At 34.2% G+C, this 16,811-nt stretch overlaps 1 protein-coding gene across 1 annotated transcript; it reads right to left on the bottom strand.

The window, feature by feature from the left end:
- Positions 1 to 11,668: 11,668 nt before the first annotated feature.
- LOC133312384 (homeobox-leucine zipper protein ANTHOCYANINLESS 2) lies at positions 11,669 to 16,458 on the bottom strand. Its single transcript, XM_061513560.1, has 9 exons — positions 16,417 to 16,458; positions 16,056 to 16,273; positions 15,813 to 15,930; positions 15,030 to 15,719; positions 14,584 to 14,685; positions 14,297 to 14,509; positions 12,953 to 13,127; positions 12,495 to 12,862; positions 11,669 to 12,378 (listed from the first exon to the last, which is right to left on the bottom strand). Exons 1-9 carry the CDS (start codon positions 16,447 to 16,449, stop codon positions 11,998 to 12,000), a joined length of 2,298 nt encoding a protein of 765 aa, XP_061369544.1. The 5' UTR covers positions 16,450 to 16,458; the 3' UTR covers positions 11,669 to 11,997.
- Between the last annotated feature and the right edge of the window lie 353 nt (positions 16,459 to 16,811).

Below are 16,811 nucleotides of genomic sequence, written 5' to 3'. Positions count from 1 at the left end.
AGTTCTTGTCCTAACACCCCTCAACAAAATGGGGTGGCTGAAAGAAAAAATAGACATCTCCTTGAAGTTGCTCGAGCTCTTATGTTTACCATGCATGTCCCTAAATATTTGTGGGGGGAAGCTGTCTTGACTGCAGCATACCTCATCAATCGGATGCCTTCTCGTGTCCTAAATTTTCAATCTCCTTTATCTTGTCTTACCCACAACTTTCCTTCTTTTCGGCTCATTCTTCCCTTCCTCCCAAGTTGTTTGGCTTTTGTACATGTTCCTTCCCATCAAAGGTCCAAGCTCGATCCTAAGTCCATTAAATGTGTCTTCATAGGATATCCTCCTAACCAAAAGGGCTACAAGTGTTACTCATCTTCACTTCGTAAGGTCTTTGTTTCTATGGATGTCACATTTGATGAGAGACAATCTTTTTTTGCTTCGACTTCTCTTCAGGGGGAGTCTATTGGGGTTGATGAAGATAAGTCTTGGAAACCAAATGATTATGTTGTTTTGCCTTTGCCGTTGGAGACAGGGGGAGTCATTATGAAAAAGACAGGGGGAGTTAATGTGTCAGATAATGGAGATCCTCTCGGGAAATTGGGAAAGTTTTACAGCAGGCGAGAATCACCTCAGGAGCCTCTAGACTGCCAGGATTCTGACTCGAGTCTTAGTTCCAGCAACACTGATACAGCCAACCTAGATGTGCCTATTGCTCTTCGAAAAGGTACTAGATCTTGTACTGCTCATCCTATTTCTCATCATATCACATATGAAAAGTTGTCCCCAGGTTTTCGTGCTTTCAACACTATGTTAGACAGTACAAAAATACCAAAAAATATCCAAGAAGCACTTGATGATCCAAAATGGAAGAATGCAGTCTTTGAAGAAATGGATACTCTCAACAAAAATGGAACTTGAGAGTCTGTAGCATTACCCAGAGGAAAGAAAACAATAGGTTGCAAGTGGGTGTTCACAATAAAGTTTAATGCAGATAACATCAACAAGTATAAGGCCAGACTGGTTGCTAAGGGATTCACTCAAACTCATGGGATAGACTATCAAGAGACATTTGCCCCTGTTGCCAAGCTTAACACTATCCGAGTTCTTTTATCACTTGCTGCAAATCTTGGTTGGCCCTTGCAACAATTAGATGTAAAGAATGCTTTCTTGAATGGTGATCTACATGAAGAAGTTTATATGGATCCACCACCTGGATTTGAAAAAGGAGATGATTCAGTATGCAAGTTGAAAAAGTCTCTCTGTGGTCTTAAACAATCTCCTAGAGAGTGGTTTGAGAAGTTTACTCAAGCTGTTAAGGGAAGAGGATTCCTCCAAGCTCAAATTGATTACACTTTATTTTTAAAACACTCTAATGGTGGTAAAATTGATATTCTCATTGTTTATGTTGATGACATAATTGTCACAGGTAATGATTGTGAGGAGATAAGCTCTTTGAAGAAATGTTTAGCTAATCAGTTTGAACTGAAGGATCTTGGATCTCTCAAATATTTCCTAGGCATGGAAGTTGCTCAAAGTAAGGCAGGAATTTCTTTAACTCAGAAGAAATATATTCTAGACCTGTTACAAGAAACAGGAATGCTTGGGTGCAAGCCAGCAGAGACTCCAGTTGAACCCAATATTAAATTGGGAATCGAAGATGGGAAAGAAGTTGACAAAGAGCAGTATCAGAGATTGGTGGGAAAGTTGATCTACTTATCTCACACTCGGCCTGATATTGCATTTGCAGTTAGCATGGTTAGTCAATTCATGCATTCTCCTAAGGAAAAACACCTGAGTGCAGTTTATAGAATTCTGAAGTACCTCAAAAACACCCCTGGACGAGGATTGTTCTTTAAAAAGGGACACAAGAGGATGATTGAAATATATACAGATGCAGATTGGGCTGACTCTGCATTGGACCGAAGATCCACTTCAGGATATTGTACCTATATTTGCGGAAATCTTGTGACCTGGAGAAGTAAGAAACAAACAGTTGTTGCCCGGAGCAGTGCAGAAGCAGAATTTCGGGCTCTAGCCAATGGTATTTGTGAAGGAATTTGGTTAAGAAGACTCCTTGAGGAATTGAAGATCTCTTTTTCCCTACCTGTCAGAGTGTATTGTGATAATAAGGCTGCTGACAGTATTGCTCAAAATCCAGTTTACCATGACAGAACAAAACATGTAGAGGTTGATCGCCACTTTATCAAAGAAAAAATAGATGATGGAAGTGTATGTATGGTGTGTATTCCTACCAAAGAGCAGATTGCAGATATTCTCACTAAGGGCCTACACCGGTCAGCCTTTGAAGACTTGATTGACAAGTTGAGAATGATCAACATTTACCTCCCAACTTGAGGGGGAGTGTAGAAAATCAGAATTCAAATTCAAATATTTTTCCGTTTTTATTTCCTATGAATTAGGAATAGTTAAGATTAATTAGGATTGACTGTTTTTTATTTCCTATTAATTAGGATTAATTGTAATTGATTAGAATTAATTGTGATTAGGTTTAGTGAGTCATAGCTGAGTCATTCTTATAATTGTGATTAGGTTTGGTGAGTCATAGCTGAGTCATGCTTAGCTATTTTTTCTTGTATAAATACTCCTCATTCCTCATGTAATTATTCAGATCAATATACTGAAAACCTTTTTCAATAAGACCAAAATGTCCTTATGTAATATATCAGCAGATGTGTAAAAGTGGATAATTATATTATTTCAGTTTAGATTTCCTTTAATATTTTACACTCAACCAAATATAATATTAGTAAATTAACTCAACTTTCTGGCATATATTTTGACCTATAAAATATTTTTTATAACTCATCCAATTTTTTTTATTATATTTCCAAAAGTCTTCTTTTACTGACAAAAAAGTTTCCTCACGGTGATTTCGAGAGAAACGAAGATAAGGACAACTGTGGCGGGCCGTAACCACCCCTTAATTTTTTATTTATTTATTGTTTAGTTCAATATTTGACCCCTAACATGATTACATGATGCATTATTACACATAGTTTAAATAGCAACTCGACAAAACCTCAGTTACATTTCAGACAAGGGATAACGTTGCATTATTTAAGTGTAATAAAGTGTCACATTAATGGTCAAGTGAAGTTTACATAAATAAAAATATTTTCTTATGGTATAAAAGAATTATGTTATTTTATCAAAGAATTTTTTTTTCTACTGTATGAAAAAATTAAAACCCATAAAAGAATGTATAAATTTAGTGTCTTAAGATTTAGAGTTAAAACATAATATCAGATAGCTTAATTCATTAATGGTGATTTTCCACTATATACTTCCTTGGCCTACCTAATAATTGATATTGGAATATTCAAGTGTGATAAAATTTTACATTGATTAATAATAGACTAAATAAGATCTATATAAATTGGAGGACCCCTAATATTTTAAAAGTTTGAATTGGGTTGAAACATAATATTAGACTCGCTTATTACATTTAAAGTAGGTTATGGATAAAGGAAAAACAAATTCTTTATCTTAAAAAATAAAATAAAATGGTTCCTTCTCGTTAGATAAGAGAGCCACCTCCATAAGCAAATTGAATTGGGACTCTCTCAAACGGCTTTGCACTTATCACAATTGATCTTCCTTTCTATAATATTTTTTCCCTTGCAACCAATAACTTTCAAAAAAATAAAATTTAAATGCCAAGTCAGGGATGATAAGCACTGGATAGATATCGTTGAGTCATGACTAAAAAATAATCACAACATGGCCTAATTGAATATCTCGGTCCTGCCATTGAACCAAACGTTGACTTTCGAGTAGGGCTTTGCTTAATCATTTTAATTAATATATAATCAATTAATTACGACAGAAGTTGAAGATATTATACCAAGTTGTTGATTCTGGTTTTCTTGTTGGATTCATGCCCTCACTAATTGTCCAAAAATATTCTTACAAAAGAAAATATCTTATGTTCTTATACCTTAAACATTGAAATATTGTTCCCATCTTTCTCTTTCAGCTTCATGGTGCTTCACCCATGATTAAAAAAAGCACGTCAGTCCACAGTTTTGTTAATCAGATATGTAATCACTAATTATTTAACTGATAAAATGGTAATGGGACCATTCTATTTTCATGCCTTGCGTAACGCAACGATAAAGCATATTCACCCGTTTGGAATTTGTTAATATATTCAATCAGGTAATTAGTTTGAGCAGGAGCCCAATTGGACTAGGGGGCAGACAAAAAGATTATATTGTTCAGAGGCCAAATAAAAACATTTTCATTTTTTAAGGATAAAAATAAAGGATAGGATATTCTTAGCTTTTTTACCTTTTTGTCCTTAATTAATTATTTAATAATAATTTTGTCCCTTATTGCAAATTATCTACTAATCTGTCCCTCTTTAATCGATTAAATTGAATATTTAATCGATTAAATGGTCAAATGAAGTTTTAATCGATTAAATCATCAACTTAATCGATTAAATCTTCCTCTTTATCAGAAGAACAACTTTATGTATGGGAGATTTAATCGACTAAATAGGGAGATTTAATCGACTAAATCTTCAAGTCAACGATTTTTGCTTATTTTGACCATTTAATCGATTAAATTTTTGGCTTAATCGATTAAAGAGGGACAGATTGATAGATAGTTCTGAATGAGGGGTAAAATAATTATTAAATAATTAATGAGAGGTAAAAGGGTGAAAAAACCAAATATTCTTACTACCAAACATTTTTACTATCAATTTAATATAATTATGTATTACCGATAATATATCAAAAGCTGATTTTTTTTCTCTCATTCTTCAGAATTTTTAAAAAAATTATCTGTTAAAAAGTGAGATTCAATGACTAAAAAGTGGCAAGTAATATCTTACATTTAAAAGTAGAGATTTTCATTTGTCATTTAACATGACACAACAAAGTTTTCTACACACACAATATTTTGTGGGGCCCACACTTTTTGAAGAAAAAAAAAACTACGACACGCAAAACGAATCTCTATAATATTACACAATCATTTTTTCTACAACATAACTCTTATAAAACCCTTAAAAAAGTAAATGCAAAATTGTAATTTTTGTGACTGCAACTGTAATGTCATACAATTGATTGCAGAACGTACAAATAGTCTCTCTAGGCACAAAGAAATGTTACTTCAAATTCAGCGTAGCCCCCATTGCTCTAAGGAAGGATGATCAACCAATAAAATCTTAGCAATCAATTCACATAACGCAAACCACGTGGGGTAGCTGGGTTTTAGATGAGAGTTAATTAGTGCATTTAAGGATCATGATGTCTCGTCGCTCAACAAGTAAAGCAATGTGATAAATATCAAAATCACTATATTTTTAAGATAAAAAATATATTAAATAATGATGAATATGATCAAGAATATAATAATAATAATTAATAAATACAAAGGATTATAGAACTTTAATGATCGGATGTGATTTTGATCTCTTTTTACATTGTTTCCGGATTAAAATGATAAATTACAAATATTGATGGGTAAAGGCAATTAAAAGAGATAAAAATCAAGATTAATCAGTATTATTGTGTGCTCACTTGCTTGCTCGTTTGAGCAACATGATAATGTTGGAAAAGCATTAATCCTATTATCTAAACTTGGAAAAATAATTCACACCATTCAACTTTGTCTTGTGTAGCAGATTTTTATTTTTTAGACCTGTGAAGCCATCTACTCAAAATGAAATCTATCGAATTGCAATGTGTAAAATGCGTGATTGGTAATTGGTATGACTCCAAAACAGTTACTCATTAAACATATCCACCAAAAGCAACTTACAATGTTTGTCCAACTTATGGATTTACCTAAAGCTTGTCAATCAACTAAAAATTTTGTTTTAGCTAATTGCGCTATAATTTATAGTTTAATTTACTCATGTGACGGTGCCTTCTCTCTTTTATGACAACTTTTAATGAAGGTGAGAACGATCCGATACAATTCCACCTTAACAAAAACATAAGCACAAGGTAGTGTTTGGTTGAAGGTTTATTTTGAGATTGATGAAAAAGTGTAAGTGGATATTGGAAAATACCACGTTTGGTTCAGATTTTTTTAAGAAATACCAGACAAATATGATAGATGGGAAAATGACTTTTGTGTTGATGTTTAGATGAAATTCACTGTTACAGAATACCACTTGAGATGTGGTATTTTGAGATAACTGGAGAAGTGAAAAAACTGGTGTAAAGTTTCTCCCGAACATAGATTTTGCATATTTAAATAAATTTCCCTGGTAATATTTGGGTCAACCAAACAACTTTTTTTACATTTTCCTACCAAACTCACTTTCCAACCATTTTCCTATCAATTACATTTCCTTAATAAAAAAAAATTTCTCCCGAACCAAATACTACTTAACGATTACAATTTACAAGAGTCATGAGTACATAAACTTACAACAATAGTGAAATAAATAAATAAATTATAAAACTATCAGCATCTCAATCATCATCACCCTCATTTTTATTGTCAGTCTAAATGCTTTTCTTCAAAATTAGGTGAACCAGATTCACTAAAAGTAGACTCGATGTTATCTAATACTTTTTTTTTTTTTTTTTTCCATTTTGGGAACTTCAAGGTCACGAAAGTCTAAATCAGTTCCCTGGTCACCATCACCAGTCTCGTTACCAACCACATATTATTTACATTTTTCCTTTTTACAAAAGTGGGATATCCCAAAATGCAATCAAGGTAAGTGAGGTTAGGACTTGTAAAACATTCTCCTCCTCCCTTTACTTTCCACGTGAGATTCCTTACAATCTCATTCCTTATAAATAGGGGTGTCAATATAGGTTTTGACACGCGGGTCGACCCGCGACACGACATGAAAATTCGTGTTCGGGTTGACCCGTAAAAAAATTCGTGTCGTGTTCGTGTTGGAAAAAATGACACGCAAAAAATTCGTGTCGTGTTCGTGTTTATCAATTCGTGTTCGTGTCGACCCGTATTTTTTTTTAATTATTATTATTATTATTTTTTTAATTTTTATTTTATTTTCGATCTATTTTTTAATTTTTTTGTCAATTACCGTTTTGACCCCTATTTTGCGTGTTATTCGTGTCGTGTCAACCCGTAAAAAATTCGTGTCGTGTCAGTGTTGAAGATTTTGACACGAATAAAAATTCGTATCGTGTTCGTGTTGATGTATTCGTATCGTGTCAAATTCGTGTCGTGTCAACCCATATTGACACCCCTGCTTACAAATAACCAGATGGGAAATAATTAATTTATTAAATTTTGATGGTACATTTTGTAAATATGCATATCATCAGCTTGTATGAATGTATGTTGTGTATATTTGGAGCCTTGGAGGCCCAAATCAACAAGTAGGAGCAGTTAGCAAATACTTGGCCCATATCACCACAGTTGCAGAAGACCTATAATTCTGAAACCCTCAATCACAATAAAAAGTTACAAACAAACGTGAAGAGGTAATTAGAAGTATTAATGCTTCTTTCTATCATATAAATGTTACTGGGGCAGTGTATTATGTGAATATTTACAAAACAAATAAAGAGATTAAAAAAAAAAAAAACGAAGATAGTGTTATGCGGTCCTGAAAATGAAATATTGGATTATCATTATAATAACTTTCCCTTTTTAGTTTCTATCCAATTGCATTCAATCTTTGTCCCCCCCCCCCCCCCCCCCCCCCCCCCCCCCCGACTAGAATAATTCTATAGACTATTTACTAGTAACTGCGTAGCAAAAATAAAAAACGGGTCCTAAAATAAAATTGACATTCATTGGAATTGATATAATTTATGTTCGATAGGAGAAAGAGATCCTGATTATTGTTGAATAGCGTGCACAAAAGAAAATGCTTGAAGTTAACGAGGATGGTGCGTGTATATAAACAATAAAAGAAGTTAGGTTCAAGAAAGTGTATACCTATAGAATTTAACCGCGTTTGGTATAGGAGAAATTTTTATTTGTCCAGAAATCTTGATTTTCAAAAGTGTTCTGGACGAACATTAATATGGATCTCTCTAGTCTTTGTCTGCCTGTTATCTTAATCCTTGATGTATATATAGATGTAGCTTTGGAACGGTTACCTGTGTCATGGGAGTGGTGGATACCATCATGACATCGTGGTAGGCCCACTTATGACTCCCTTACTGAAAATGCTGGCTGACTCAACTGACTGCTAACTCCACTACGCGTAGCCGTTACTGACATGCCTACTCGCCTATTACGGGTTCCGAGTACTTTACTCGTACGAGCAAGTACAACTCGATGTGTTAACCCGGAACAAAAAGTATGATTTTTGCATTCAATTTACGATAATATCTGAAAATTTAAAATTTAAAAAAATTCAGTTTCCCGGGAATCTCTCAAAATCCCGCGTACCAAACGCCCCAGGGTATATTTGGAGCACCTATAGAAAAGATAAGATAAGATAATTTATTATATCCTACTTTCATCTCTTATTTGGTGAGTCAATAGGAATTATATAGTTTATCCTATTGTCTCATTTTATCCTATCCAAAATACATGATTTCTTATCGGGAGATGGGTTAGGATTCAACAGGATAGGATATCAATATTGGATACCCAATATATTATCAGGCTATTCAATATATTTGTACTTATTGCATTATATTTTGTTTCTTCTTTCTCCTTTCTTCTTCTACATAATTTTATCAGATTGCTAATTAGGTGCTCATTAAACACACGACATAATATAAGTTTATCAACCTCATATCATATATCATACTCTTATTCTATCTTGTACACCAAAGGAGTGTTTAATTTATAAAGAGAGCGGACTTTGAATAGGATTCAAACCCCATATTAGATTCGACTCATTGTCCATGATTTATCGAATGAGGAGTTGCTCGGACTCTCATTTTTAAAAGCCTCTGACGCCCATCACATGAGTCATAACCGCAGATCGTTACTTCTTCGGGGAGCTCGGCATTTCGGTCAATAATTAATGAGTTCCTTTTTCTGGAAAAATTGTTTATCCTTTTAAATGACACAACTTATATCCTTTCACTATCACAAAGAGGTGGGACCCACACCTTTAATTTTTTTTGTCAATTCTCTCTCCTTTTTTATCTATCTCTTTCTCTCTCTTAAAATGACACAACGTTACATACTTTAAAATGACACACACTTTACCCTTTCTTTATTTATATTAATGTATTACTTGTGCCTTACACAGAAAAAAAAGATTTATTTATCTGTTAAAAATTAATGCAAAACATAAAAATACATTGCTGCATTTTATCTTATTCTATAGTCATTTAAATATTACATAAATAATAGAAGAATTCTTTTTCAGACATCAAATTATATGCCACAAATTTTTTTTAATGGATAATAAGGCCCACCATATCTTAGTTTAAAAAGAATTCTCGATTCCCCCCCTCCCCCGCCCACCCTCATAATCAATTGCCTTCAGGGTGTGTTTGGTAGAGGAAAATTTTTTTGGTGATCGGAAATCATGATTAATGAGAATTCAGTAGAAATTGAGTTTACTTGGAATCTTACGAAAGATGTGTTTGGTTCGCCAAAATATTACCGGGAATACTGGGTAAAAATTACTGATTCCATATTTGGTTTAGAACGAAATATGACTTGGAATATGAGGTTATTTTACAAAAATAACCCCAAACTATTTTTACTTTTGTAATTGATAGATTGGGTCTAGATTTTTATGTGTATTGAGGTATTTTTGTCTCAAAATTTATTGTTGTGTTTTCCCTTTACTTGGTATTCTGATTGGTATACTGAATTACCATATTATTTTTGGTAATCTGAATAGTGACTTTTCTTTATAAATCAAATTACCGGTAATCCTTGGATATCCGGGAATCGTAATTTATTCCTTCTACCAAACATGGTAATTACATTTACCAAAGAAGGATTACCGGTAATCCTCTCCAAAAACTTGAACCAAACACCCCGTTAATCCCGTCCTCACGGTTTCGCTTTACATTAACATTTTAAGGAAGACGTTACATTATGAGTTTAGCATGTATATGTATTGATTCGTGACATAATTATCATATCATTAAATAATTTTCTTTTAAAAGTTTATTTCATTGATTTTGATTTTAAATAAATACTAGTACACTCTCTGGTTGACCCAACAGACATACATTAAAATACAACCGACAATGCAAATACATCATGGAAAGTAATGTTCTCTTACTCAACCGACAAGTTTGGTTCACCTGGATAATTTTATTTTCAAAGGAATATATAATCCAATTTTAAATGAAAAGTGAAAAAAATATATGATATGATCATGTGAAAAGATCATAAATCATATAAAGGTAAATTAACGATTATAATTTTATAATTACTTGTTATAATATTTTTTTTCTCTTTTCATTTATTATCTATTGATTCACCTTTGTATGATTATGATTCTCTATATGATCATGTGATATTTTTTTAGTTTTATCCATATCCATTTTAAATATACCCTTAAATAAGTAGTTTGTCTTGAACTTCAAATTTTTTAAAACATAAAATTCTCCTCATCCTTAACTTTTTTCATTAACAACAAACAAATATTCATAAAATGTTGTTCAGTTTTTTTTGTCTTTTTTTAGTGCTAAAAACAAGAAAGGGAAAAGATAAAAGCCAACTAGGGTTGGATGCAAAATACTAAATAAGTCATCTTTGATAGAGATTACTGAAGTTTAAATATTCAAAAGTACAATTATTAACAAAGCTTCTTATTTAGTAATCAATCACCAGAATACCCAATAGATCTATTTTCCGAGTTTGTGCAAGAGGTTTTCACGGTCTAAATTGGATTGATTTTGAAGCAAAAATAATCCGATCCAATTTTTTCGATTTGATTATTTAATCATCCATTCTGTTTGAATTTTTTTTAAATCCGATCAATCAAATCCAATTTTATTCGGTTTAGATTGGATCAATTTTTTATTTTTTTCAAAAATTCAAAAATTTCATTCATATAAATCATTAGCTATATCATAATAAAGACATTTAAAGTTACAAACTACTGAAAAATTCAAGTCTTCAAATTAAAATAAGTTTTAAAACTCATGTAGAGTTAATATAAATTAATAAAAACTAAAACAAGATAGTTTACAATTAATAACATCCAAGATTCAAGTCTACAAAATAAAAAGATTCTAAGTCAGCAAGTCACAATCTTTCAAAAATAATAAATACATAATACATTGGATCGATTTTCACCAACCAAACCGAAAATCGATCCAACCAAATTAAAATATGCAATTTTTTTCAATTTTTGATTTTTCGATTATCAATTTTTTAATTCGGTCGTCACTTGTCACGATTTGAGGAACACCTCGCCCAATAACTACTCGGGACAATGTTAGTAAAATTACTCACTAACAATACTGGTAGTATACCCAGTCAAAATTCTTTGTAATTTATTATTTCATTATGCTTGAAGCCTTAACCCCATTACTACTTCAATATTAAGCGAAACATGATTGTAATTTATTAATCAATTCATCTAAAAAAGAGATAACACCACCTCATAAATTTAATTTCTGTAAGTATACCAAATATCATCTCAAATAAATTAACATTAAACATCCTCCCTTGCCCCCAACCCAAAAAAAAAAAAAAACAAACAAACAAAAGGCACAATTTATAGTATACTTATAAAAATTATAATATAAATGTGCATTCCAAAAGCATAGTTTCAATTTGCAACTGTATAGAATTGGCTTAAATAACAGACATTTTTTAGGCAAATAAGAGTCCTGAGACTAACTCGCTGGTCAACGAGTCAATACCCGAACCACCGTGAGCAAAAAAATGTGCACTCAAGAGTACATGCAGCTCAAGTTCCTCTTTCGCGGTTCGTTCTTGACTCGTAACCTTTCCTTATGCGACCCTTTCTGTCTCAGCCTCTTCCACTACTCTATATAAATCCTTTACATCCAAATATATAAACCCTTTCTGTTTTTTCATTATAGGATAAAGAGAAAAGGACACAAAATAAGTTTAACTTGCATTGCTTTGACAAAATGGTTGTTATGCAACTCTGAGTGAAGCTTTGATCTTCTGAATGGTGCATGAGATGAGGTTATCCACGGTATCAACTGACTCCACCGTGAGCTTAGCTGTTGGGAGGCTATTCACCAGAATTTGGAACCCAACCGTAAGCAAGCTTCCACCGTCACCATCACCAACACCACCATTGCAACTGTTGTTTGGTGCAACACTGCCGAAGCAATGACCATCAGGAAGAATGGCAAAACCTGAAGGCAAGAGTGCAACATAAGCAGAATCTCCCCCACTCATCACCACATTCAAGGATTGCACATCAACCGGTGCATATACTACCACCGAGCACGAAGCATCCGTCCATGTTTCTTGCAGAATCAGCATGCTACTATCATTGGCATTAACAGCCTGCAAATATGACACAACACAAAACAAAGAATTTTGGTTTTTGGTTGTGCTTAAATAAAATCAATATGCAAAGAACAACATATACGAAGAAAAAAAAAGTTAAGAATACCACTTACACCAGCACGAAGGAGAGAAACACAATTTCCATGACCTTGTCCTTTGGCAATATGGACCATCTCTTGCATTGGTTCACCATTGGACAAAATGTCCCACTGGCTTCTGAACCGTTCATCGCGAAGAAAATCAAACAGCCTTTGCCGTGACACCGGCATCCAAACAGAAGTTGCAGCACTGAGCAAGATCCCTGGAGGCTCACCTGGGTCATCCACATTTTTCCTAGTCATCACTCTCATGTCATCACCAAGAGTCCCCAGATGAAGGCTATCCCACTTGCGAGCTGAAGAAGCACAGACCCCGGAACAAAAGTTACTGGTCATGCGTTGTGCCAGCTTCAACATGCTTCTCCGACCAGCTTGGCTCAAGGCTGAAACATCAAAATGCATGGCAAGTTTACAAACATGATTCATAGTGAACAAGTGATGAGAGAGTAACAATTAATGTTAAGTATATATACCTGTGTGATCATCACTTGAGATGGAAGAAGACATTAGGATGGCCAAGCCTTCACACTGCCTTTGGAGGGTGGCGATCCATCTATGAGCACCAAATCCAACACCAGAACTAAGCAATGGGCGATAAAGTTGGTGGATAACACTCTCATCATACTCCCAATGCTCAAGCCAAGTAACCTACAATAGTGCAACTTACCCTCTGTCAATAAAGGAATTTAACTATTTGAAATATGTGTAAAGAACCAATTCAATCCAAAATCTTTTTGGTGTTGAGTGAAGGCCTTTTTAATGATTTATATTATTCTCTAACACACCCCTTCTTTCAGGAGTCCTTTGGGCTTGAAACATGGACAGGCGAGGATCCTTTTTTTAATGGTTTTTTTTTTTAATTCCACTAAAAAGTGAGAGGCGGTGAGAATTAAAGCTAATACCATTTTAAGAACCAAGTCAACCTAAAATCTTAAGGTGTTGGGTGAAGGCCTTTTTAATGGTTTATATTATTCTCTAACAATATAAAACACATAACAAGGCATGACACATTTAATCAAGTGAATAATCATAACCTGTTTTCTCAGTGCAGGCTCACCTGCCAGACAACTGTGTCTCATGGAATTTCATAACTCTTGACCCAACTTCGAGTTGGCTATTGATAGAATTAGAAAGGGTGGTTATTGAATAACGTAACACAGCCCACACTTAACGACATAGAAAATGTTGACATAAAACCCTAGGCTAATTATAAATTAATAACCCAACAACGAATTCTGTCTGTAGAGGATTACGTGAAATGTCAAAATTGAAGCAGATGTCAACATGATAGAGATGAATCTCAAAATAGTTAGCAGCAGATTATAGAATTTATAAAAAAAACTTCCTGATTATATTAAAGGGCACGGATTAACACATCACGTGTCTCCATTATATTATAGCAGCAGATGACTGGATCCAGGTCATTATGGTCTCGTACACTGTATAAAAAATGGTATATTTAATAAAAAAAGAGATAGGAATAGAAGCACCGATTGTCTTGTTTATTCAACAAAGATTGAGGAATCCAAGATTTAAAATATTTATGCAATTTTAAATACTAAAAGATGCTAAACAGAAATGAAGTTTCAAACTATCGCTATACCATATAAGCCTTGATTCACTAATCTCTAGGAGTAGCAGCGGACAATTTAAGTACAGACAATAAGCAACACACACTTTGAAGTTAGAATATTATAATACAATTCAACTAGAAAAGATTCACTATTTAAAAAACATTTGAACTCTAAAGAAAGCAAGAAACGATAACATAAAAAAATAACAAATGAAGTCTTAAAAGAACTTAGATCAGCACTTACCTTGGAGTAACCATTGGGCATATCCTGCACAATACAGCCAGAAGGAAGCCTCCTACAGCTAATGAATGATTGTGCATTAGCAGCATCATGACCAACCTCAACAGAAACATCAACCACAGCCCATAAGCCTTCTGCATGCTGCTTACAAAACCGGAGGAATCTCACTTGACGAACAGGGACCAGTGGTGAAAGCAATTGAACCTCAGAATGCATCTGAAAAGCATTATCCAAATCAGTTCGAAGTCAACTAAGGCAAAGTGAAACAAACATGCAGCAAAGAAACATACCACTTGTAAAGCACCATTTCTGGTTCCGCCCATGCCACTAGATATAACATCAAGATTGATAGCTCTAGCAATCATAGATGGAAACATCTCCGCCCATCGATTCTATTCAAAGAAATAATCAATTAAAACAAGATACTAAAACAAACCTCATGAATTCTAGACTAAGTGATTGTCACAGTCCATCAGGAACAAAAGAACAAAATCTAAGAATCTATCAAAATCAACATGATAAATATTGAATAGAAAGCAGTCCAGAACAACATCAATGGTAATTCAAAAACTAAAGCTAGTAGTTTCAACACTCAAAATGTTGGCCAATTTAAACTACCTAAATCTAACGTTAAAAGTATCTAGAATGATTCTTCAGTTGTGAATGACTGTATAAAATTTCTAATAAAATCAGTTAAACTTCATTGAACCAAAGAAGTTGAGCATCATAATCATACCGCATCCATCAAAGTTTCCACAAGGGCTAAACTGTTAATGATTACTATCCCAGTTTCTCTTGTAGCTTCAGTTACATAACCAGTGGGTTTTGGACCAATACAAGGAGAAAAACACCTTGCATACTCCTCATGGTTCATAATTTCCCTCTCGCCATCCAAACTCTTAATCCAAAGAGGGCTATCTGTCTGAGCCTTCTTTATTAGTTCCTCCATAGCAGCCAATGCAAGATCTATAAGCATGGATCTCTCGAACTGAACTCCACTTCCCATCAATCCCATTTGGGATCTAATCCCAGGCATTGCAGATTGGGTTCCCAAGACTCCATCTCCCAAATCAAGTCCCATTGGCAAGGAAGTGCCGAGAGTGCTCGAACCACTAACCCCACTCCTTCCAATACCAAGTTCCAGACCAGAATTTGAGGTTGGGAGAGACATGGGACTGGTCAATGATGAAATTGGCTTGCCAAGGAACTTGTTTGTTAAGGAACATATGCGGTTCAATTCATCCTTTAGTCGAGCATTTTCAATTCTAATCTGGTGCTCCTCAAATGAAATTTGGCCAGGAATAGCCGGGCCGCCACAGCTGTTACATATTGGATTTGACATGGCTTCCTTCATCAAAGTGTTCTCAGCTCTGAGCTTCTCATTCTCCTGCCTAAGCATTAAATTCTCATGGCGTTCCAGCTGGGTCTGATTCAAGAAAAGCGATTCAATTAGTACAATATCTAAATTGCATCAACAAACTACATACAAGTGCAATTATACTACTGCATTCAAATTCACCTTCATTTGAGTCCGTCGATTCTGAAACCAGAACTTGACTTGCTTATTCTCCAAGCCAAGTTTGTTGCTAAGATCTAACCTTTGCTTCTCATCCGGATGAGGACACTCCTTAAAGAAACTAAAAACCAATAAGAGCAAAAGCAAAAGCAAGAGAAAAACCACCGTCACCACAACATTCAATCACAGATAATCAAATTAGCCAAAAAAAAAAAAAAAAAGTTGCAAAATTTCATAAAGCCATACGATTCAAGCTCTTGAATTTGGTAAGGAGTGTGTCTATGGTATCTTTTCTTCCTCTGCCGCTGATCATCACCAGCATCCTGATCATCACCAGATAAGCCTTCAAAGTTGTCACTTCCAGAACGGCTTTCATTCTCATCGTCCCTCATCCTCCCCGTCAAACTAGTATCGAGATTTTCCCCAATGAGACCCATCTCACTATGGCCCTCCATTTTTCTTTGCTGTAGAATAGTCTCATCAGCAACAACAACGACAAGTATGAATAATAAATGTACAAATCAAATTCAATATCAATACAGAAGCAAACAATAAAATAAGACGCTCAAAGATGGAGACCAAAAACCAAAGAGGAGATGGAACATACAGTTGAGAAGGAAAAGGAAGATGAACTTTGCATTGAACTGGAAATGGGTTGAGTAATACCCCCACTACTACTGTTCACACTGTTGCTGTTAATCAAACCCTCAAAATCCCATAAAAGTTTTGAAAAAAAGGGTGGACCCTTTCTCTCCTATCTCCCAGAAATTTTTCTGCAGCAAATACTCTTTATTCCTTCCATTCTGACTCTTACATTCTTCGGTTTTTTTTTTCCCCCGAAATTGCGTCACTATCACTTTTGCCAAGGAACTTTAGAGTTTTTGATTCCTTGCTCTTAACTTTTTGACCTTTGAACCAGATGGAACTAAAAACTGACAAGATTTAATTTTTTTATTATAAAAAAAGTAGACATAACCAAAAAGCTGTTTCCTTGTCAACACC

The sequence above is a fragment of the Gastrolobium bilobum genome, unplaced genomic scaffold (assembly GCF_033153095.1).
Source record: "Gastrolobium bilobum isolate Gb01-03AN ecotype WA unplaced genomic scaffold, APGP_CSIRO_Gbil_v1 utg5148, whole genome shotgun sequence".
Classification (NCBI taxonomy): Eukaryota; Viridiplantae; Streptophyta; class Magnoliopsida; order Fabales; family Fabaceae; genus Gastrolobium; species Gastrolobium bilobum.
The sequence above is the reverse complement of the archived record's forward strand: the minus strand, read 5'-3'. Positions and strand labels throughout refer to the sequence as shown.

Bases quoted from the DNA above. Each gene is read 5' to 3' on its own strand.
- LOC133312384 (XM_061513560.1), bottom strand. From the start codon at position 16,449: ATGCAAAGTTCATCTTCCTTTTCCTTCTCAACT. The intron at 15,720-15,812 runs GTGAATTTGAAT...TTCTTGAATCAG, and splicing joins ATCGACGGACTCAAATGAAG to ACCCAGCTGGAACGCCATGA. The intron at 14,686-15,029 runs GTATGATTATGA...TTCTTTGAATAG, and splicing joins TGGAAACTTTGATGGATGCG to AATCGATGGGCGGAGATGTT.